The following is a 24,096-nucleotide window of genomic DNA, read 5'->3' as shown; positions in this document are numbered from 1 at the left end:
TACATTATGTGAATTTCCCTGTTTGAATGCTATTACTAAAAATAATACTTTATATTTGACTGCGATGCACATGTACATTAAAAACCCAATCTTCCATTGATTTATGACCCCTTCTCTTTTCCAGTGGTTATAATCAGTCAGACAGAGAGAGGAATCCCGATCCTTGTGGTTTTTAGTATAACAATGGCCATCAGGTGTAGCTTCCTGACTCTGTGTCTACCTGTGACACCTTTTTGAAGAGGGGAATAATCTGAGCTTCTGCTGGCAACAACATAATGCTGACCTTCTACAGATGATCCACATAGCCCTGTCTTCCAGTGTTTAACCCTTTCTCTCTTCTAGATATAGCAGTTGACTGAGTTTTTACTGTGACTAACTTTATGTGCTCTCAGACTCTATCCTTGAAAACTGGCTCAAAGTTGATCTTTTCTTTCTTTCTAGATGAAACGACTAAAGGAGCTACATCCACTAACATTTACTTTTCCTTCTCATAGAAAGTACTCCTGGATCAGTGCTTCTTTGTTCTTTTTGTGTCTCTACTCTGTTCTCTCAAACCCCCAGTCGGTCGTGCCAGATGGCCGCTCACACTGAGCCTGGTTCTGCTGGAGGTTTCTTCCTGTTAAAAGGGAGTTTTTCCTCTCCACTGTCGCTACATGCATGCTCAGTATGAGGGATTGCTGCAAAGTCAAAGCCAGTGACTGTCCACTGTCTCTACATGCTCATCCGGGAGGAGGGAATGCTGCAAATCTCTGACTCAATGCAATCTGCTGGGTTTCCTTAGATAGAAAAACTTTTTATCCAATTTGAATAAATAACTGAATGTGACTGCACTGTTCAATGGTTAGGATTAATTGGAATGTATGTACCTGACTTTTGTGCCTTGAGACAACATGTTGTGAATTGGCGCTATACAAATAAACTGAATTGAATTGGACTGAATTGATTCAGAAACGTAGGATTACCTTTAGCTGAAGGCGGAGTTCGTGGTTCTGACGTCTGGTAGCACTGAACCCACCTCTTCCTGTCGGTGTCAGAAAGACAACTTCACCATATTTAGCTGGCTTACCCAAGCTCTGCAGAGTTGTTCTGTCAACCTGCTTGGAAATCCTGACACTTATCAGCGGATACACTGCGGGGTTGACAACTTCGTTTCGACGCTTGGACACAACTTACAGACGACGACGTCGGCGGAAGACGGAGCGACCTGCCTGAAACAGCTGCTTTAACGCCATAAAAAGTGGCCGTCGTCTGTCAGAATTCCCACTAACAGTCGAGCTAGCCTTCTAGCTAACAAATTTAGCTCCTTGCCCCGTGGTTAAATATTTATGTCCTCCCTACGGACGGCCATACATCGGTATGGATTCATTTGGACTCGGTGACCCCGCCGTGATGTTCTCCTGACAGCTCCTCTCGTCTGTTCCAGCCACTTTACCCCCAACGCCTGGCTAGCAAGCTAACTTAGCTAACTAGCAGATTTTCATTGCCCATAGTAGCCAGTAGCTTTCGCCGTGGCAGTGAAATCCGATTTTAGTTGTCGACGTGCGGAATAGGGGGAACAACGAAAACCATCGGCTGGTGATTCGTCCATAGCGAGGGTTGCCGTTTCAGAGTGGGATTGGAAGGGGGATTAACTAGGGTTAGGACACGCTGTTACAGCGGAGGCAGAGGCGCTGCGCTCCCCAAGGAGACACCGGACTTCACGGAGGAGTCCCGAACGTTTGACATCTGTGATCCGGGAAGCGAACCGGGCAGGGACCTCATGAATGGAAATCGGAACTACAGGTAATTAATCTTGCAGCATTTCTTGACAGTTTTACAAGTAGGGGTTAGATGTGACATAGGTGTAATAGATCCAACAAACTCGATTGCCGGTTTTCGATCACATAATTGTGACTTGACCTGGCTTGTACCACAGGCTCGCATATTTTGTCTGTGGGAGGCACGGAAAGGCACGACGTGTAAATTTTTATTTTATTTTTTTGTCTCATGGGTAAATTATTTTGCCATTCTCAATTGAGTATTCCTTGGTACTGAGGAGGTGGTTCTGTTAAATGTACATCGTCGGACAGGTGTGGGCTTCAAACACATGCGCCTGGTAATCCCCTGAAGCCCCGCAGGTCCGGTTCATCTCAGAGAATGCAACTCTAGCAGGACCTGACCCCTCTGACCTTAACATATTTAGTATGTGCCTTTCAGCCTAACCTCTGTAGTATGGTACACATGTTTGGTGCTCACAAATTAATTTAGGCAGCTCATTTCTTAGTGGGTAGACCTAAAGAGAGGATTATAAATAGGTATGTTAGGCAAAATGTGAAAGAGATTTATGTAAAAACCATACATTTCATCTAAAAAGACAGTAAAATATACCAAGATCATGTATGTAGGGTTTAAGATTTGGACAACTACAGTTTTTTTTTTTTAAAGCTAAAATCCTTCAAATGTATCCGTCCTTCAATTTACACGAAAACCAGTGGAAAACTGTGACCCAAAATGCTTACTTCCTGAAGATTTTTCATATATATCCATTAAATGTTTAACTGACGACCTTTAATCAATATTTTGCCTCTGTAGTGGTAAGAATAAATGCCAGTAATTTTACTTATAACATTCCCGATGTCCAGCCCAAAGGTGACCGTCATTATTATTATTATTATTAATTATTTTCATCATTAATTTAATTAATTTGTAATGTTCTTCCCTTCTTTCGATAAATCAAGACAGTCTTGTCGGACCAAAACGTAAACAATAAGCCCTGGCTATGTCTCTATCAGGAATGAATAGAAGGCGTAACACAGTACATTCTTGATATGTTTACATTATTATCAGCAATTCTCTAAATTCAATATTAGTGAAGCTAACATCAAGGAGCCAAGCTCAAAGTGGATTGTGACCAACTTAAAAAAAACTCCCATCTCAAAAATGTGTTCACTCAAGGAGAAAGGGTTTGTGTTTTAAAGGTTGATGTAATGTCATTCACATAAACTCTTATGCTTATTAAATGTTGTTTTTTATTATGGTAGAATATGTTTTGTAGTTTTTATGCTGATGATGTGAGAACCAACCTGGGGAACCCCCACACCTTGATCATAGTGGCAGTTAAACAGCCCTGAACCACCTGGCTTTGTCTCCATTGCAACAGAAGCTTTCCTCTTATGTGACCATAAACTGAATGTTAGGTTCTCTTGATTAGCCAGTGCCACATGACACTGGAGTTGGGCCGTTGCCCGCTCCCACCTCCTTCAAGAGGAGATCCTCTCTGCCTATTCTCCGCTCAGCGCCTCAGCCTCCTTCAGTTTCCCAGCATTAATGGCAAAAGGGACTGCAAGGTGTTTTCCCACCAACATATAGTGACAGAAATTAATGAATGCTATTTATCTTAATTATGGAAACAACTTGGCGTCTTATGTTACTTTCATCTAAATATTACTGTTTTTTTTTAAAAAGTCTAAATTCTGATGTGCCCACTAAACTTGCACAGTTTGTAGCTTGAAAATAATTGCTGTGGAAATTCTAACCCAATATCCCGATTAACTCCTGCAACTGTAGTTTACCAGTTAAGCTCCTCAATCAGCATGGTTGCCATGCAAGCTGACCTGGAAACCTGCCAGCAGTGGATGTGTTTGCTCAGGGCTCTCTGAGAACACAACACATGGAGCTTCACAGAGTATACCACTGTATGCCATTATATAAAGTGTGTAAAAAGTGTGGTTGATGCTTTTATTAAGAAAGACATTTATGCATGAATAAAGACGCAAGTTGCGGCCTTATCATTTTAAGTCTGTCTTGATATATTGTAGAAGCATATTTACCATGGGAACCATCTCGCTCTCAGGAGCTCATCACCAGGGACATAAGAAGTAGAAGGCTTTTGAGGCTTTAGAAAATGAAATGCATTTTACAGTATGCCTTTATACAGCATGTCGACCATTATTACGGCATAAAGAAAACAAGCCCTGTGATTTGAAGAATGTTTTTGTATTTTCTATGAGCCTTCTAATTTGTATAATCCTCATTCATAAAACAAGATGTGAAATGGATGTATCTCAATCCTACGTTTGGTTTAATTGACGTTTTGCATATCTCTGGTAGGGCTCTTCACTTAATTCAGTTGTTTCGACTTTTGCTCCAAATCATCACAAAAACATTGTGATCTAAAATTAAAAATTAATACTAATGTAACTGTCATTTGACGTGCCCTGTAGGGGGTTAAGAGCCAACATATGACTGTCTTATTGAAAAAAAACATTAACATTGGTCGCTGCAGTTTTATTCTTCTGTTGACAGATGGCTCAGTTTGGAAGCACAGTTACTCGTTAGTCCTCAAAAATGGTGTGCGAAGCAAAGTGTTACCTTTTTAAAGTGGGAGAAACAAATTTTGACAACCATAATTTCAGTTTTGACCAAAGTACTCATGATTATGATTTTTACCCAGCGGTAGAGTAGCTCTACTCTCAGATATACGAAATGTCAAACACCCTATTGGACTCTTGTCTGGCAGACTAGTATTGAACAACAAGTGTGATGGGAGAACTTGATTGTTTTTGGTATTTAGTATCAATCAAAAAACCCATGAGGTGAGACATCTTAACCACCAGATTTTTATGGCTTAAATGCCTGGAAATTATCTTAGATCCTAGGATTTGTCTCCTCATATAGTACTCATTGGTTTTAGTCAAATTGTTGTTTGTACTTATGGAAGTACAAACAACAATTTTTTATGGAAACTTTCGTTTTTTGGTTACAACGTTTTGTGTGCTTGATACCATTTGTCTGTTAGAAGCAGTTTCCTGGAAGGACAATGAGATGGCTTTTTACAGTACAGCCATCTCAAATCCCAGGTGGGTTTTGAGATGGCTAGAGATGAATCAGCTTTGTATGAACAAGAGCCCAGGTTGAGTTGTGCTTTGCAGTAAACACAGAAGAGAAATCTATTTAATTAATAACTTAAAAATGCTTTATGATGGAGAAACTAAACATCTGAAATACGAAATCTGTTGGTATTTTTTTCTTGCCACACTCTCATTTTCCTGCAAGTTTCTCTTTCTTTTTTTATTTCTGCCTTTGTTCACTCCTCCTATTCCCGCTCTTTTTTTTATTTATTCACAGACGACCCCCCCCCCCCCCCACCACCACAACCCCTCTTTCTCTTGGTTACTGCTTCTGTTTCCCTCTCTGTGCCCCAGTGGGAAACTCTTCCTTCCCTGTCAATTCTCCTTGTAGGTCGATTCTCTGTGGATTTTGTACAGACAGTAGGGTCGGCTTTGAGGGAGGGCTTAGCACTTGATTTGCAGTCTCTCCTCATAATACTAAGTTCATTCAAGCAGCCTGTTAACAATGGGCCCCCCCCCCCCCACCCACCTGCGGTCCCAACAACCCATAAGGCTAGCTATTGGCATTTTGTTGTTGGTTTCTATGGAGAATGCAGTTTAGCTGTGCTCCTGAACCTTATAGTGTTCGAGGGGAGGTTTCCCTGCTCTTCGCTAAACGAAAATGTATTTTGTGAAAATAAACACATTGGATGAAACTATTTCTTTTTACATGGGCAACTACTGTTGGATTGTCTTGTTTTTCAATTAACCTATTAATAGTTTTTGGACAAGACTAAATAAAACTCAAATAGAGCTCATTTAAATGCTTAATTAAATAGATTTTCTAGATTTCTTTTTTATCATCTTTTTTTTCACGTAATAAAATGTTCAGGTCCTAAAACATAACCAAAACCATACCAAAGTAAACAAGCTTATCATTCATTGCCAGAATCATTTTGTGTTTTATTTCCACTTAGACATGGGCTGGTATGAGATTATTATGGTATAATAACCTTTAGTAAAAACAAAATGGTATTTACATGAATTTAGAACCACATTAGAACTAATTAGAACTTATTTAAAAACAGAAAACCAACAGTTATTCATAATGTTTGTAAAATACTAGATTTTATTGATGTGTAAAATTGTCAATTATTTTATAAACCTCTTATTTTTCTCTTTATACACAGACTTAAAGATAGAAACTAAATGCCTGTGAAATTTAGTAGAGGTTTTCAACTTCCTACCCCCCATTTTATCATTTTTTGCATGTCTGCTTCTTATAGAGTAACACTGGGAATATAATGAGTTGATATAAGCTAGTTAATTAGTCATGTATCTCTCGAGCCTGCTGTCGCCTGCACAACAGACCTGCTGCTCATAGCTTGCCAACCGTAGCTATAAAGCAACTACACGCGCGTAAGAGTAATGGGTGCCACTCATGTGGTTTCAACGCCAGGGTTATCTATTGTGATCGGAAATATGTCCAAAAAGCTAAATTTGTCTTCCTTGCAACCAAGTGAAGAATGCGGCAGCTGATTGGCAGTGTGCAGAAACAGGTGAGGGAGGGGCAGTTTCCTTCACTCAAGTACTTTCTTTGGCATCTCATAAAAAAACAAAATAAGATGAAACTATCTCTGGAATAGATTTAGCTTATGACCACCTGAAGGTTTGGTAGACCTGATGCTGTTCTGTGTAGAGCTTTCAAAAAAGCCCAACAAGTTTACTGATTGGACAGGGACAATTCAAGGAATGTTGCATGACATGTATTTGTTAGAAGATACATCGACTGTAGGGGTTAGGGAGAATGTGGAGGTGGGGATGTGTCAGTTTTTTAAATTTTTTTTTGGGAGAGCAGCATAACTGTGCTGCTTTTCCATATTCTACTCCCCATAGATTTAATGGGAACTGCAAAGGGAAGATAGGGGGGCTTATGGACAGTAGGAAAGCATCCATTTGGCAAAATGTACTACTGGCAGAGTGTAAATGCATGGCCAGGAAATATGATATCCCATCAATCCCCTCGACCTGTTGGGCTGGACTAGAAATACAGAAAGCTTCATTTAGGCCATCGGTGTCCAAACTTTTTTGCACCAAGGCCCAAAATCTCCAAGTTATTTCTATATTCCAATTAAACTTGCAAAATAATTTTTTGGGGAATTCTTTTGTTTTTACCTGCTTACCACTACATTAAACATTCAATAGTTTAACATTTCTGGATGTTGTTGTGACCGAGCGTACCCTTGTCGGCCGTCAGTATGGGGCGACCAGCTGGTGTTTATCTGGAGCTAAGAGTGGCGGCGTCTTCCTCGGGTGCCAGATGCAACTTTCTCTCTCCTGAGGTTTACGAAGGGAGCAAGAGGGAGGAGTCTTAATGTGTGGGACATGCTTCAGTCCTCCATGCCAGTTTTCAGTCTTTCTCTGAGCAAATGCATCTCTAGGTTCGACCTCCTGTGACTGACGCTATTGTGCCTGTATACTGAGCGCCCGTCCTCTTCCCAGCACTCAGACCTCTCTGGATTAGAAATACAACAGCTGTATTGTGTGTATGTGTGCGTGCAGCGTGAGACTGGCCGTTTGTATATGGGAGGGATGCGGCTTAGGGGGCTTGCAGGGAGTGGATGTCAGCCTGGCTTCTCAGCATGCAGTTTCCCTGGCTCCCGGCCCACTGTTTACAGTGTGACTGTGTTGTGTCACAAGGCAACCGAGTGGAACGAGTTCACATTGCTGAGATGTTTCTGTGAAATATTTAGTGGAAAAGAGAGGCATCTCAATTACTGCCGCACTACAACATTTTGAACTAAAATATTTGTGCCATGTGCACAAATGCGTGTAATTTTTAGTTGTCCTACATATTAATCATTTATACAATTAAAACTATAGCTAAAGTAATTTTAGTGGCTTGGTCTGAAAGCAACTTTTTATTCAGTGCATCTTTCTGTTTCTACTTAAAAATTAAGACTGTCATTATAACTGTAGGTGTTTAATGGACACTTGTGTTGGAGCCAGAACAGGATCAAGTTGAACACATTTAGTTTGATGAGCTATCTGGTAGGCTTACAACAAAGGACGGAGGCTGAAGAAAAGTATGTAGTAGTTGGGGATAAACGTTGTGTAAGAGATTTAAAGATTTTCTTATATTTCAGACGCTGTTAGAAGTTATGAAGCCATTGTAGTTGTTTTAAAACCACAAAAAAAAGATCTCAGAATGCCAGCTGACTGTGAAGATGTAAAACAGCAGAAAACTGAAACTTTTCATGCTGATTGTGGTTAAGCGAAGGTTCTGTCACTTTACTGATTTCATGTCTAAATGCACAGACCCAGGAAGTAAAACCACACTGATAGGTGGAAGGAGGATCGGATCTACCCTAGCTTCTTCGTTTGTTTGTTAGGCAGGTCCTTCCTGTAATTATCCAGGAATAGTTCTCTCTGTTTCTAAATCACAAACACAGACACAGTGTGGTATTTTTAGGTAAACTTCGGAATTCTCTAAAGCCTTTAACAAAGACTACAAAGACTAAATTAAAGAAGTACCAAAGCTATGGTTGGTAACCTGGAGGCAGTCTGTAGCTGTCTCCATGCTGGCGAGCTGAGTGGTCAGTAGTAGATAGCCTGACTAATTCCCAGAGTTCCTCTACAAAGGCGAGAGCATCAATATGCTATAATATTCTGTTCGGTGAGCACTTAGAAACTATTATTACTTAATTTAGCATGTGTTTATAAGTTTGCTTAAGTGTATGTCAAAAATACTTATGTCGGATTAAAATGATCCAGTAATTATTTCACCAGACTTTTCTTGTTTGTTTTCAAATATTTTCAGCAGACTCTTTGTCTGCCCAAGTTTAATGAATGCTAAAAATCGTACACGGCTAAACGTGCATAAATACGCAAAAGCTCTGATCAGAAGTGAAAGCTCCTTTCTTCAGACATGATTCTCTCCTTTCAGATCGCCAACTCTTGCTGTTTTTTTTTTTTTTTTTTTTTTACCATTTAAGGGATCCCATTTGTTATGTCTCCTTGAAGGAAGACTGGAAGTGGGACAGAGTGTTATCAGCTTTGTTTTGCTAAATCATCAGCGCCAAGTTCATAAATGCTTCAATAAACATCTGTGTGACATGCATGCTAGATTTTCAACCTCTGTGTGTTGTGTCCCACATATGCAGTTCTGTGTGTTCACAGGTGAATAGATGCTTTGACTAAAGTGAGTTTTCTCAAGCTCTTTGGAACAGTTTGAACTACTCTGCTATTGTTCTCTGTAGAGATTTGGGTTTTGCATAATAACCTCTCTATATTTACACAACAGCAGTTTACAGGAAAACGTTTATTCAAAAATGAAAAAACTTTCAATTTAAAGAGAATTCACTTGATCCTGTTCATTCCAAATATGTTAAATTATGATTAAATTGATTATATTCAGATCTAGTACAATAGTATTTAAAAAAGGCCAACTTTTAAAACTTAGTTTAAAAAACTTTTTATCTAAGGAACCTAATCATTTGTTTGTCTGCTCACGAATATTTTAATGAAAGAAATCTAATTATAGTTTAATTTGATCTGGGAAAATCTCATATTTAAAGCAAGTTTATTCCTACCAGAGGTAAGTCAAAATGCTTACCTCTGGTATAAAGTGTCACAATAAAGCATGAAAACATAAGACCTGAGCACATAAAGGAAAGAAACATTAAAATGGCAAAATTTAGGCAAATAAAAAGCAGACATGATAGAAATGATAAGGTTGTCTTTCATCCGTTTTGCTTAGCAGCTGTAAACAGTAATGTTTTCAGTCGTAATTTAAAAGAGCCAACAGTTTCTGCAAACCTCAGGTTTTCAGGCTGTTGGTTCCAGAGCTGAGGACTATAGAAACTGAATGCTGCCTCCCCTTGTTTAGTCTTCATCCTGGGAACACCAAGTGAAGAGGTGTCCTACCCGAACATCAACTCTGAAAAGTATTTACTAAGACTCATCTGGACCAATGTACAGGTCCTTCTCAAATTATTAGCATATTGTGATAAAGTTCATTATTTTCCATAATGTCATGATGAAAATTTAACATTCATATATTTTAGATTCATTGTACACTAACTGAAATATGTCAGGTCTTTTATTGTCTTAATACGGATGATTTTGGCATACAGCTCATGAAAACCCAAAATTCCTATCTCACAAAATTAGCATATCATTAAAAGGGTCTCTAAACGAGCTATGAACCTAATCATCTGAATCAACGAGTTAACTCTAAACACCTGCAAAAGATTCCTGAGGCCTTTAAAACTCCCAGCCTGGTTCATCACTCAAAACCCCAATCATGGGTAAGACTGCCGACCTGACTGCTGTCCAGAAGGCCACTATTGACACCCTCAAGCAAGAGGGTAAGACACAGAAATAAATTTCTGAACGAATAGGCTGTTCCCAGAGTGCTGTATCAAGGCACCTCAGTGGGAAGTCTGTGGGAAGGAAAAAGTGTGGCAGAAAACGCTGCAAAACGAGAAGAGGTGACCGGACCCTGAGGAAGATTGTGGAAAAGGGCCGATTCCAGACCTTGGGGGACCTGCGGAAGCAGTGGACTGAGTCTGGAGTAGAAACATCCAGAGCCACCGTGCACAGGCGTGTGCAGGAAATGGGCTACAGGTGCCGCATTCCCCAGGTCAAGCCACTTTTGAACCAGAAACAGCGGCAGAAGCGCCTGACCTGGGCTACAGAGAAGCAGCACTGGACTGTTGCTCAGTGGTCCAAAGTACTTTTTTCAGATGAAAGCAAATTCTGCATGTCATTCGGAAATCAAGGTGCCAGAGTCTGGAGGAAGACTGGGGAGAAGGAAATGCCAAAATGCCAGAAGTCCAGTGTCAAGTACCCACAGTCAGTGATGGTCTGGGGTGCCGTGTCAGCTGCTGGTGTTGGTCCACTATGTTTTATCAAGGGCAGGGTCAATGCAGCTAGCTATCAGGAGATTTTGGAGCACTTCATGCTTCCATCTGCTGAAAAGCTTTATGGAGATGAAGATTTCATTTTTCAGCACGACCTGGCACCTGCTCACAGTGCCAAAACCACTGGTAAATGGTTTACTGACCATGGTATCACTGTGCTCAATTGGCCTGCCAACTCTCCTGACCTGAACCCCATAGAGAATCTGTGGGATATTGTGAAGAGAACGTTGAGAGACTCAAGACCCAACACTCTGGATGAGGTAAAGGCTGCTATCGAAGCATCCTGGGCCTCCATAAGACCTCAGCAGTGCCACAGGCTGATTGCCTCCATGCCACGCCGCATTGAAGCAGTCATTTCTGCCAAAGGATTCCCGACCAAGTATTGAGTGCATAACTGTACATGATTATTTGAAGGTTGACGTTTTTTGTATTAAAAACACTTTTCTTTTATTGGTCGGATGAAATATGCTAATTTTGTGAGATAGGAATTTTGGGTTTTCATGAGCTGTATGCCAAAATCATCTGTATTAAGACAATAAAAGACCTGAAATATTTCAGTTAGTGTGCAATGAATCTAAAATATATGAATGTTACATTTTCATCATTACATTGTTGAAAATAATTAACTTGATCACAATATGCTAATATTTTGAGAAGGACCTGTAGATAAGAACCAAAACAATTATAAAAAAATAAAGTGCAATTGAATAATAAGGATTCAAGAATTACTTGTGTACATTAGATTTAAAAAAAATATATATATAAGCTATTAATCTGGCCAATAAAGTTGATTCTGATTATTTATCAGTAGTTCATGAAAAAGTCCACTACTACAATTTGGTTTCTTTAGAGGGAGAAAACAGAAGTAAGAATGAATGAAACTGCTAAACCTGGGTACAGAGATAGGGGGGAACGAGGAGGTTTTGTTTTAAATCTGAGCAAGCACATATCACCTCAGCTGGTGGTAAGTTTCTATTTACAAATCGGCACGTTTTTGAAGATTTAATGAGTAATTCTGCAATGTGAGGAGGAGTTTGATTAAGGCTGAAAATTGTGAGGAAAATCCACGTGGTTGTGTTTGTTTAAAATGACTGTAGCTTCCTCTGTAAAAATAAAAACAGTGCATTTCTTGTAGTCTTTCCACATAAAGCCACAGCTAAAAATGGTTGTATGAGTGGTTTCTGGCTGAAACCAAACCTTCTGGCAGCATGTACTCTAAGATGCTACCATTGCTACTTGGGCTAATCTTTTGATGAAGTAAAACAAAACAAAAAAAAAACAAGCTGGGTGCTTTAGTCCGTTTCTTTCTGTGGTGGACCTGTGACTCATCCAAGACGCCAATATAAGCCACAAAACGCCAACCCCGCCTCTTCTATAATCATGCCACTCCCGACAATCCTGGAGGAACCTTTTGAAGTGAGCCAGAAAATCAGCCTATTAATATACGTCTTCCTTCCTTCCTCCCCCCTCCGCATTTTATTCCTGAAGAGGACTCTCTCATCAACCCAGTCGTTCTGTATTCCACAGCCCACCAGTGGAAAAACGTGAACAACCCAACTGTAAATAAACAAGCTCATTGTCTGCTGTTACCTCATCTAAGGTTTCTTTTTTGTTGTGGGGAGATTTCTTTATGAACTTCCCCCTGAGCACAGCTTTCGACTGCAACCTACACATGTGGGCCTTTGAGTCAAGTCAGAGATGAATCACACACTCTGTTCAAGCGTGACTCTTATTTTTCAGTGACACATTACAGGCTGCTTTTTTTTTTGGGGAGAAAGTTAAAATGAAAGCGCCAGAGCAGCAAGGGGACAGAGTATAAACAAAGCCGCACCAGCCAGGTAAATGAGTGGGCCGTCCTTGAGTTTGTATTTGAAAATATAGGTTGCATAAAAACAGGGGAGTGATATCGTCACTGGAGTAGTACAAGCAGTACGTTGTGATGTCAGCAAAAAGATTTGTTTTCTCAGCTTTGATGTGGAATGCGTGCCTCAGCAGAGCCTAAATAGCCTCAACAAGATTGTGGCACATTAAAGTGGAAAATGACGGCTTAAGGATCAAAGTGACTCATACCCAAGACATTCGTTTCTTTGTTTTCTATTGCTCAGGAAACCTCGTCAAAAGCAACTGTTTCATGTTTTGTATTTAGTCATTATGCTCTTGATTTTTGCTCTTTTGGTCATGAAGTTTTACAACCCTTAAAGTTTAGTCAGATATTCAAATCTTTGGGGAATAAACTTTTTGTTTTCATGATGGTAAAATGGATTAGAAGTGATAATCTGAATTGGTGTCCTTTTTATTCTCATGAGTTTATGAAGAGCTCTTTCCTCGCCAAGCATTTTTATTGCATCAGACGTACCTCCGACTACTGATTGATGCGCGACATGCTTAAAATGCACCAAAGCTGAAAGTTTACTGGGTTACCTTCAGGGTTGATATGCCTAGAAACTTCGTTTTTAATCGTCGGCATTGATCGTATTTGTTCCTAAAATGGCAAAGATGTGGTTTGGTGGAGGATGGTACGTCTTTGAGTTGTGTGTGTGATTAGAAATGTCAGTGTGTGATGTGTCGGACTTGTGGCATTTCCCCCGTATACATAACCTTACGGTGACATTTTCGGTTTCTCTGCTTTATTTTGTCATTACCTTATTAATGTGTCATTTCTTCTAACCAGTGCTGACGGGGTAGCTATGTTTGATAATCCGTGTGTACATTTATTTTATAACTTTCCAGGGTTTCTAAAAATATTTAGATATTATTAATAGTCATTTCTTTGACCTTCAGCCATTAGACCTATTTTATAAAAAAATTGTCTACTAGTTTAAAATGATCTTAAACTCTTACATAAACTTACACATTTATTACAGACATATAGTTAAAAACAGTAGACTTGAATATCAAAGGAATACCTGAACATCTACACTAATTGTGGAAAAGGACTCATACCCCTTAAACCGTTTACACTTTTCATTAAAAACCACAAACCTCCAATGATTTTTATCAGCATTTTATAATAGACCAACATGCAGCACATAATTGTGAAAGGGAAGAAAAGGATTTTTGTTTTTTTTTACACAAACAAAACCCTGAAATTATGCTTGTTTTTAGTCAGCTTTACTCTGATATTACTGAGTAAAATTCACAACAACCCATTTTATTCAGTAGTCACCAAATATACCAGTGTTCTGTTAAAGCGTCACAGGTTTGCTAGAAAACATTATTAGGCCAACTGCTTCATGAAGATGAATGAACACACCAGACAAGGTTAGGTTATAGAAGCAATGTCCATAATCAGTCTGTCATTAAAAACTGGAAAGTTGGTGGCACATCTGCGGACCTACCAAGACTTCGGCCATCCACCTAAACACAGGTCAGGAAAGAAGAGCTTTAACTGGAGAAGCAGCGAAGAGGCTCGTGGTAACTCTGGAAGAGCTGCAGATCCACAGATCTGATGACAGGGTGATGTAAGAGTAGGGGAAAGTGATTGTTGAAAATAAGCTTTAACAATTCCAATTTGCAGTTTGTCTTAAGTTCTGTAGGGAACACGACAAACATGTGGAAGAAGGTGCTCTGGTCACATGAAAACAAAATGAACAATGCTGTTTGGCTTAAAACAAGTTTTTCACACCCAACTATGAAACATGTCTGCAGCGTCATGCTGTCGCTGATGCTCTTCTTCAGCAGGGACAGGGAGGCTGGTCAGAGTTGATGGACAGAGATAAATGCACGGCAACACTAGAAGAAAACCTATTAGAGGCTGCAAAATACTTAAGACTGAAGCCATGTTCACCTTTTTGCAGGTATAGACATACACTATAAGACCTGGGCCTATAATTGCACCAGAAAGTGGTTCTAACAAGCGACAGAGTCGACAACAACAGAGTTGTTGAGAAGCTACTGTTGCTACATTTTTAGTCTGCTCTATGAGTCGGTTTTTTAAAAACTATTTCTGCCTAATCCACACAGGCTGTTTTTACTAATATTTCTCTCGTTTGTTCTCTTCTTAGGAGCCGTTGGGCCCCAAGCCCTGTTCTCCATGCCTCGGCGGCCTGGCTATGGCACCATGGGGAAGCCAATCAAGCTGCTGGCCAACTGCTTCCAGGTGGAGATCCCAAAGATGGATGTCTACCTCTACGAGGTAGACATCAAGCCTGACAAGTGCCCACGTCGGGTGAACAGGTAGGACCTGGTACCACTTATTGAAACAAGGTCACATCTGGTTAAAAAGAGGCATTTAAATAATATCTAGTGCTGCACAGATTGCACTGATTCAGTGCATGTGATTGGATTAACTAGCTAAAATATAAATCTAGATATTGGTGACCTCTTTTTCTCAGAAGCTTTTTCAGAGGTGGATTTGAGTTGCAGTCCAACTCAGAAACCCCCTTCCAGCCAAACATGCTCATGAACATGACTCACATCATTGGTTGGTGATGAAGATTAGAAAAATCCACCACAACTCCAGAGCCAAACTTTTTTTCTTCAATTCCGTTTTCTACATGTTAACTGCTTGTTTGACCTTTTGCCCCGTGGAAGGCGCCACAAGTCAGTAAAAACTTTAAACCAATAGACACACTAATAGCTTTTTCCGAAAGCCATCAACATGAGTCAGTGCACATGGTGACACACTCCACATCCTGTATTTTATATTCCATTCGTAACGCTGCATATTTTTATGAGGATTTTATATAATATAATCTGTGCTATATTTTTGTTGTAATGACTAAACTGTGAAACAAAGACACAAGGTGTCCCCGCCTGGATTCAACTCAGCAGACCTGGGTTAGTCTGCTTGATGCTATTTTTCTTCCTCAACTACTCTTGTGATAAAAAACGGTGTTCTGTTTCTGACGGATCCAGTTGTTAGGAAGCAACAAACACTTCTGAGGAGATTGCTGAAATGACTAAAACTGTGAACTGCATTAGTAAAGAAAACAAGAAGACGCGGTAATTATCATTGGCATTCACTTCCAGTGAAATAACTTGGACGATGTTTCTTTGTGTAACATTTGCTAATGCAAAGTTGTCTGTGGAAAGTCTTTCTTTCTTGATTGCACAGGTTAATTTGTTTGGAGAGTAGCCAGGATACAAACCTTTAAACTATATTGCGGTTATTTTCACACACAGACTAACTGCGAAGCCCCACTCACTACAGTATCGTTGGGACGTAACCTCCAGATTGTTTTTCTCAGAAATCAGCTTATCATTATAGAAATGTTGTCTGACTAGAGAAAGCTGGAGAATGCAAACTTTCCGTCTCAAAATATTTTCATAATTTCTGTGAATCATAAAATCCTTATAATATCCAGTCTACTGCATTTTTTGCCCAAAGGTTTTTAATGCAGTAACACATTCTCATTGTGATAGTTTTTGGTTTTAACTCTAGTAGGAGACTACGTTCAGTGGTCTAACCTTCCAATTATCGATACTAGATACAATTGAAAGAATAATCCATCTATGGGGAAAAATAATGTAATTTCCTATAAGCTTAATTATGTCATTACAAACATATTAAACGAATGCTATAAACCAAACCAAATGTGGCGCAGTAAAATGTAAAGGTATTTATTTAATTTAAGTATGTTGACAGCACTTTCTAATGTGCCGTCTTGAAATGTTTGACCTGATGTGCTGTATGGTTTGCTTTATGCATTTAAAACATCTCGTGTTTGTGGTGTTATTTATGCATCGACTGAGGCCATCCCATCTTTCTTGCTATACTGTAAACAGCAATAAAACCTTGTTGTTTTTTGCATTTCTGCAGGGAGGTAGTCGACTCCATGGTGCAGCATTTCAAGGTGACAATTTTTGGAGATCGAAGGCCAGTCTATGATGGAAAGAAGAGTTTGTACACAGCCAACCCACTGCCTGTGGCACCCACGGGGGTGAGCTGAAATACATCATGCAAATGTTTTTCCCTCTTCCGTCCTAAATGAATCAAACAGCCGCACCTTTTAGTCGTTCTTGACCCTGTTTCTGTTTCGTCCCACAGGTGGACCTTGACGTCACTCTTCCAGGTGAGGGTGGCAAAGATCGTCCCTTTAAAGTTTCCATTAAGTTCGTGTCTCTGGTCAGTTGGCACATGCTCCACGAAGTGCTGACTGGCCGCAGCATGCCTGAACCGCTTGAGCTGGACAAGCCCATCAGCACCAACCCTGTACATGCAGTGGATGTAGTCCTGCGACACCTGCCCTCCATGAAGTGAGCTGCTACAGATTTCTTTTTTTTTTTTTCTGTTATTTTATCAGTAAAGTCTTATTTTCCCCACTGCCTTTTTCTAACTAACTAACTCAATTTATTGAGGAATTAAATCTCTCTCGAGAAAATAAAGCATCTATCCTGATTTTTCCTCACTCAGCTTCTCCTAGCATGGATTTTTAAAATGAAAAAAATTTAATAAAATTGTAAAGCTGTCCCCTTGGATATTCTTTGTAAATATCATGTATTGGTATAACTATAGTGGCTCTTGTATCAGCAATCTGATCCAAACGGAAATCAAACACATATTTTATGAACGGTCACAAAACAACATACTATCTTCTAGTCAATACCTTTTTCCTGAGGCTCAGCACAAGACGGAGTCCCACACAATATTGCCAAAGCTGTAATGAAAAGGGTTATTAAAAGGTTTGTTTTTATCAGCACCTTTCATTCAGCTCTGCTCACAGGTCCTGGAGGGTAGAGGTATTACTTTGGCGTCTTGACAGACCTTCAGTCCAGGATTCACAGAATAAAATGTGGCCTACATGCAGTATTTAATGCATCTTTTGTGCAAAGTAATGGGAGGTGGATGCGCTGAGGCGGTGTCATCGGCTTCTCATTTCACTGATGTAGTCTCAGACTGTATTGAAGATAAGGGGAATGGGACACTATTACAAAAAATGCACATTCTCAAGTTAGGATGTCATTTTGCTCTTACTTTGTGGTCAAATTTGCCGTTTGCTGATTTTGTTCTCATCCTCTTCTTGGGTAAATTTCCCTAATCATTCTTCCTTCTCACCATTCAGGTACACTCCAGTTGGCCGATCTTTCTTTTCTGCTCCAGAGGGTTATGACCATCCTCTGGGAGGTGGGAGGGAAGTTTGGTTTGGTTTCCACCAGTCTGTGCGCCCAGCCATGTGGAAGATGATGCTGAACATTGATGGTAAGAGATCGATTCTAATGTTTTTTTTTTTTGCTTGTTTCCCCAAACTTCCTAAAACACAGAGTAATAATGTTACACCCATCCATTCATTGTGTATTCCTGCTCATCCTGGCAGGGTTGCAGGTGCCTAATAAATAGAATCTCCATATTTTTGAAATATTCTAATATAGAAATATGAAGACAGAAACACATAAACAGATTTTTCAAATCCATTTTGCTAGCATGGGGAAGTAACATTCCGATTATTTACACTAAAACAATAGAATTACTCTGATCCGCCAAGCTACTGGCTATTTTTTTGGATCGTTTTCTTACTTCAACACAATCAATTTTACTCTCATGATTTCTTTCTTGAACAAATGTTACTCATGTATTCACATTGAATCAAATGTCGTATCCAAACGAGGCTTGCAGAATATTTTCAGGGCTTATTTGTACTGTTTTTATATCTTTGAGCACATCTACTTCTAGATCTGTATTGAAAATACCTATGTTATTTATATCGCATCTTGCTTTTTAGCTTTTTCATTCTAAACATCAATTTTAAATACAGATTTAGCTCACATTTCCCTACATCTCAAGCCTTCCACCTCAAGCTAGGGGGAAACAAATTGCATAACGTCAAATATAACGCAATACATTGTTAACAAGTAGACTGTTTGAGCACAATGTGACCATGTTTTGGATATGCTCAGTCACATCAGTGCAATTTATTTGTAATTGGAAACCAGATTTTCCAGTCGGAAATAAAATGGAAACACCGCCTGAAGTCGTAATTCCAGAAGGGAAAGTCTGAGGTTGTTGAGCAGCCAGGAGATCAGTATCTAATATGGCTGACAAGCATGTACAACGCAGTGAAAGTTGCAGGTACAAACATTTATTTACTTAAACCCCCAAAATGTTCCTGTGGTGTTGAGAACTCTGCTGGGCCTGACCCAAGAGCCAGTTACTTTAGGGAACGAAGGCTGTTTTGTGGAAACCAGCTTAAACCCTAAATTTAATATTTGGTTTTTCCACCTGCCCTGAACCAGCTGTCTCGATCAAAAGCTGGGGAAAGGAACGGTGGTTTTCTAGGTGGTAACAGTTGATGGAAACTGGAAGTGTATGTATGAATGTGTTTGCGTTTGCTTCAGTTTCTGAGACTTGTAGGTGGTCGTGGGATTTTGGAGTCTAGTTATGTGCGGCATTTCCTTAATGCAGCTTTTACATTGCTGTAAATGCTTAAAGCCCTTGGTTGTATTTAGGTCCTTGCCTCTTATCTCTGAATCTACTTGTCTTATTTTTGAGGTCTTTCAACATTTTTAAAACAGCTGCCTTCCTCTAGACTTGTCTAATCTCCATCTGCAGCAAGAACTTCAATTGTTTGCAAATCATTCAGTATAGCATCATGTACTGGAAAAACCATCTGACAAGTCTTCCTTTTCTTTTCAGCTAATTTTCACTAAACCCACACTCCTAGACACTTTGTTGTCATGAAAAGCCCAGATATCAGATAACCTGCAGAGAAATTAGACCTTTTACGTTGACATTTGCTTCTTATAGACACCTTCATAAGACCTGAAATGAAAGGTTATTGTTTGGGGGGGACAATTACAGATGCAGGGTTGTCATTTTCTATTGTTGCAGATCAGAGGTTTGTGTGTTGTTTGCATTCTTGTTGGGTCTCGATCATAATATTTGTAGCCTTTTCAGAAAGGTGATTTTACAAATGATTTACATAAAATCCTCATTCCGGATCTTGTATTCTGTGTGTCTGTTGCGACTTATCTGATGTCTCTTTATCACCTCCTGAATAAGATTGTTAGTCTGTGACACAAAAATATCATGAACATACGGCCCTTGCGAAATGATGAAACGTGTACTTGCAGTTGTCATGACAACTACAGATGCACCAATCCAAATTGTACTGATCTGTTTTTTTAATGATAATTAATAAAATTTTCAGGCGGTTCCGATTTCTCTAGAACTTTAATTTAAGAACAGCATTGAAAATGTCTTTCTAGCCTTTCTGCCTTGAGCTTTCATTAATTATTTACACTTGAAGCAGAGATGTTACACTGTGTGAACAAGGGCTAGCTGTAAAATAACATTTTACACTGATTTTAAAACAACTAAATTATTACAAAGTTGACACTTGAACGTGTCCTAACATCTTATTATTATTATTATAAACCATTTTTTTCACCAGGAAAAAAATAGCTTTTAGGTTGTGAGTCTTTCTTACAAGACAGACAGCAGCATACATTTACATTTTTAAGCAGTTAGTGCTGTTAGCATTGCTAGCTTTACTGATACAGATGTCTCTGTTTAATCTGGAGAATGTAGAACCTTAAGTCTGAGATTCAAAAACAACTGCCCTCATTTCCAAATCTAGCATGTTCCATATTCGAGGTTGAACGTTCAGAAGGATCAAACAGAGCTTCTTTGTTATACACTACTCAGCCTTCCTGTTACCTACTGAGCGGCTTGCTCTCTCTGTGACCTCTAAGCTATAGTGTCGGCCAGAAATTTTAAATGCATTACTGTTTCACAGTATTTCTTTATAGGTATATTGTTTTTTTTGTTTTTTTTTTTGTCCTAAATTATAATTGTTTATCTTGTTTTGTCCTGCAGTCTCTGCCACAGCTTTTTACAAAGCCCAGCCAGTTATCCAGTTCATGTGCGAAGTGCTGGATATCCACAACATAGATGAGCAGCCTCGCCCTCTCACAGACTCTCACAGGGTCAAATTCACCAAAGAAATCAAAGGTGATGCAGGGGGGTTTGAGATCTGTCTGCATGTGAGAAATTGAGTTTTACCTCAGTTTGAAGTGTGTGTTTGTGGAGAGAGATAGAGAGAGATTTGTGTTAAATCAACACTTTTGTGATTCCCCAGGTTTAAAAGTGGAGGTGACACACTGTGGAACAATGCGGAGGAAGTACCGTGTTTGCAACGTGACCCGACGGCCCGCCAGCCATCAAACGTGAGTCAGCTTGTAGGCATGCAGGAGTATGTGAGAATCTGGGCTGCGATTCGGGTTTGGAGGAGGAGCAATGACCAGGGGTCAAACTGGACAGTATCATCTGTTCACCAAACACTACAGATGGAGGCTGACTCCTTTGACCGTTACCTAGTCAACATTTGCCATCTCAAGTGGTTTGTGGTGAATGATCAATAATTTTTGAGAGAGTGGAATTACATTGTATTTATGACTGAACAGTGTCAACATCCAGCTTTGATTTCTCTTGGTGAAAACATAAAAATGAATCAGAAGATGGAGACATACAGGACTCATAATTCATTGTTCCGCTCAATTGTTTTTGCTACCATTGTTGTTAAATATCTTGCTGTGCAAAATCGATCATTTTTGTATAACTTAATAAAAATCTGTAAACAATTGAAATAAAGAGTTCCCACTTATGGGACTGACACTGTGGGCAAATGCGTCAGTTAAATGTCTCTGTGGTTTTTACTACAAACGCTCGTCCTTCTTAGGTTCCCTCTGCAGTTGGAGAACGGTCAGACTGTAGAACGCACAGTAGCCCAGTACTTCAGGGAGAAGTACAACCTGCAGCTGAAGTACCCGCACCTGCCCTGTCTACAGGTGGGCCAGGAGCAAAAACACACCTACCTGCCCCTCGAGGTGAGCTTCTTTTCTATGTAACCATTTAATCAGATCTGTATCATCTGCATAAAAAAGTAAAAATGCAAAGGGAGCTGGTGCAAAAAAGCTGAACAGTGCATAGAAAACAATTTGTTGGCTTAAATATAAAAGATAAACTTTGGTTTTGGTTTCTGTCAGGTGTGTAACATTGTAGCGGGCCAGCGATGCATCAAGAAACTGACAGACAACCAGACCTCCACTATGATCAAAGCCACAGCTCGCTCTGCACCCGACAGGCAAGAGGAGATCAGCAGGCTGGTGAGTTCTGGAGAACCATTCATACACTGTTGAGCCAAACCGTTTCTGATGTCAGGATTTTTAATATGGCAAAAATATATTTTCTAACAGCTCTAAAATGCCGTTTAATCTTTTTACTACATTTAAATCTTATGTAGCATTGCAGGGCATTATTTCATATTTTGTGGTAGATGTGGATAGTGGTAATAATGCACCAGAGATCATAATCAATCAGTTTTTCTTTTTGTTTTTCTCTTCTATTCATCTTTTTTTTCCAGTATTTGTTTGCTAATCATGGGTTAGAGGAAATTAAGGGAAAATTGGCAGATTCCATTCATTGTGGGATTGATTGGTGCAACATTGTTGTACAACGTTTTTTTACATCATATGACTAGGTTTAAAGTGCGGATTTATGAATTAGACCAATTCTTGACATATAGTCCTCTCTCTAGTAATTCTTTGAACTATCAAGTTATGTTATAGAATTTTTGATGAAAAGCGAATTAATGTAAAGTCCATGTCCTCTGCTCCCTGATGCTGCTCTGCTCATGGTTATGTTAAATCACCGGTTTTATAATCACCTCACCGCTCCCTCGTTCTCATTTTGTGTTATAACTGGAGGCATGTCTCTGTGCTTCTCCATCACATTTGGCAATTACAGCGCAGATCTGTCCAAGGTCAGAAAAATGCCCCAGCCTAAATGGCTTTAATGTGAATCTGCGACTGTCTCAACAGCATGTTGCTTATAAGAGAGGTTGGAAAAACTGTGCCCAAGGCTTCCATTAGATTAGCTATACACATTTTAAATGTGACGTTACCTTGTTACATCGCATCTTCCAAGCTGTTCTCTGAAAAGCCAAATGACTGGGTTAGAATACAGGAAATCCTTTTAAACAGGACTATGTGCTTATATGCAGGGAGGAAACGGTGGGACTTTTAGATGATATGGCGTGTCTTTCAGAGCTGCATAATGAATTCATAGGAGATAGAGATATGATGATAAAGAGGCCTACCAGGATACTGAGGCCTGACATTTTATTGTGTGTTCAGTATAAGAGTGTAATATTTTTCCATCCGCATTACCATACAATCGCTGAAATGATAGGAACAATATTTTCTCCTAGACATAGTTGGTATTTACAAAAATAAACTACTTGGAAAAGGAATATAGAGTTTTTATGTACTTTTGGATAAACAGATCAACAAAAAGATTGAGTTCTCTTTTAGTAAATATTCCCTCAGTTGTCTGGTGTTTTATACTGGGATGAGTTGACCCGCTTCAACCATTAATCTCTCACCACCCTCTTCTTGCAGGTGCGCAGTGCCAACTATGAGGCGGACCCTTTCGTGCAGGAGTTCCAGTTCAAAGTGCGTGACGAGATGGCTCATGTGACGGGGCGAGTGCTACCCGCCCCCATGCTGCAGTACGGCGGCAGGGTGAGCACTGAGCACTTTATGGTACCCTTCTTTTAAATCACGCCCATTCTCTTTGTTTGTCTGACACGCTCTCCCCCTCTGTCTCTGTGGGGAACTAATCACTGGCTTCTGTTTGTACTTGACGTCCTGTTTTTGTTTGCGCTTTATGGTTGAGTCTCAGTAGTGTAGCCTTTAACCCAGTGTAAAATCCCAAAAATGTTTTTACATCCAAAGTGTTTGTTAAATATTTCAGTTAGGAAACTAAGCATCAGAAAACCTCAGTTGAATGCCCAAATCCTCTTTGATAAGGTTCTCATCATTGGCGACAGACCCACGTTTTTCCCAGCATCTAGATAATAATGGTTGTCTGCCAAGTTAAGGTGCAACAGATTTGTTAAGGTATATAAACTGGAAAGGTGGCCTACTGAGACTGAACTACATTTGGTATTAACATTTGTTTATCTTGCTGGAAGAAACACACGTTTGTTTTATTTATTTAAATCGATAGTTATTGCTTTCTTTTTACAGTGCCTTGGACATTTGGTCATGTTGCAACAAACTTCCATGTATTTTATTGGGATTTTAGGGTTGTGGACCAACACAAAGTAAGGGTGGATTCACACCTGCCATGTTTGATCCACTTTAAACGGAACAGAGTTCCTTCCCCCCTCTGGTCCGGACAGAAAACCCACTTTTTGAGGTGGTCTCGGTCCACTTCCAAACAGCCTCTGGTGCAGTTTTATTTCTGGTGTGAATACGAACCGGCCTCAATCTAACCCAACTACAGAAAACATATGCCTTATTGGACTTAATGAGCCACCGTAGCAAATGTTGTGAATGGTGAATGCACTGAAGTCATACCTGATTGCTTAGCAACTCGGCTAGCAGCATGCTGTGGGTCAGGGCACTTGCAAAACGTACAATGT

The 24,096-nt window shown here is 39.7% G+C and overlaps 1 protein-coding gene across 2 annotated transcripts in view; it reads left to right on the top strand.

Moving 5' to 3' along the window:
* The first annotated feature begins 979 nt into the window (after nt 1–979).
* The window catches only part of LOC124865922 (protein argonaute-3), a 37,025-nt gene continuing 13,908 nt past the window's right edge, over nt 980–24,096 (top strand). Inside the window, exons 1-10 of one of the 2 annotated variants that reach the window (XM_047361442.1) lie at nt 980–1,782; nt 14,737–14,908; nt 16,494–16,614; nt 16,722–16,930; nt 17,737–17,873; nt 20,487–20,621; nt 20,749–20,836; nt 21,349–21,496; nt 21,656–21,775; nt 23,069–23,191. In XM_047361442.1, the coding sequence (XP_047217398.1) occupies nt 1,764–1,782; nt 14,737–14,908; nt 16,494–16,614; nt 16,722–16,930; nt 17,737–17,873; nt 20,487–20,621; nt 20,749–20,836; nt 21,349–21,496; nt 21,656–21,775; nt 23,069–23,191 (1,272 nt within the window). In that variant the 5' untranslated portion in view covers nt 980–1,763. Of the gene's footprint in view, nt 1,783–14,736; nt 14,909–16,493; nt 16,615–16,721; nt 16,931–17,736; nt 17,874–20,486; nt 20,622–20,748; nt 20,837–21,348; nt 21,497–21,655; nt 21,776–23,068; nt 23,213–24,096 lie in introns of both variants that reach the window. The other variant, XM_047361440.1, reaches the window with a different exon arrangement.

The sequence above is a fragment of the Girardinichthys multiradiatus genome, chromosome 3 (assembly GCF_021462225.1).
Source record: "Girardinichthys multiradiatus isolate DD_20200921_A chromosome 3, DD_fGirMul_XY1, whole genome shotgun sequence".
Taxonomy (NCBI): Eukaryota; Metazoa; Chordata; class Actinopteri; order Cyprinodontiformes; family Goodeidae; genus Girardinichthys; species Girardinichthys multiradiatus.
Note: the sequence above shows the minus strand (reverse complement) of the source record. Positions and strands in the feature narration are given on the sequence as shown.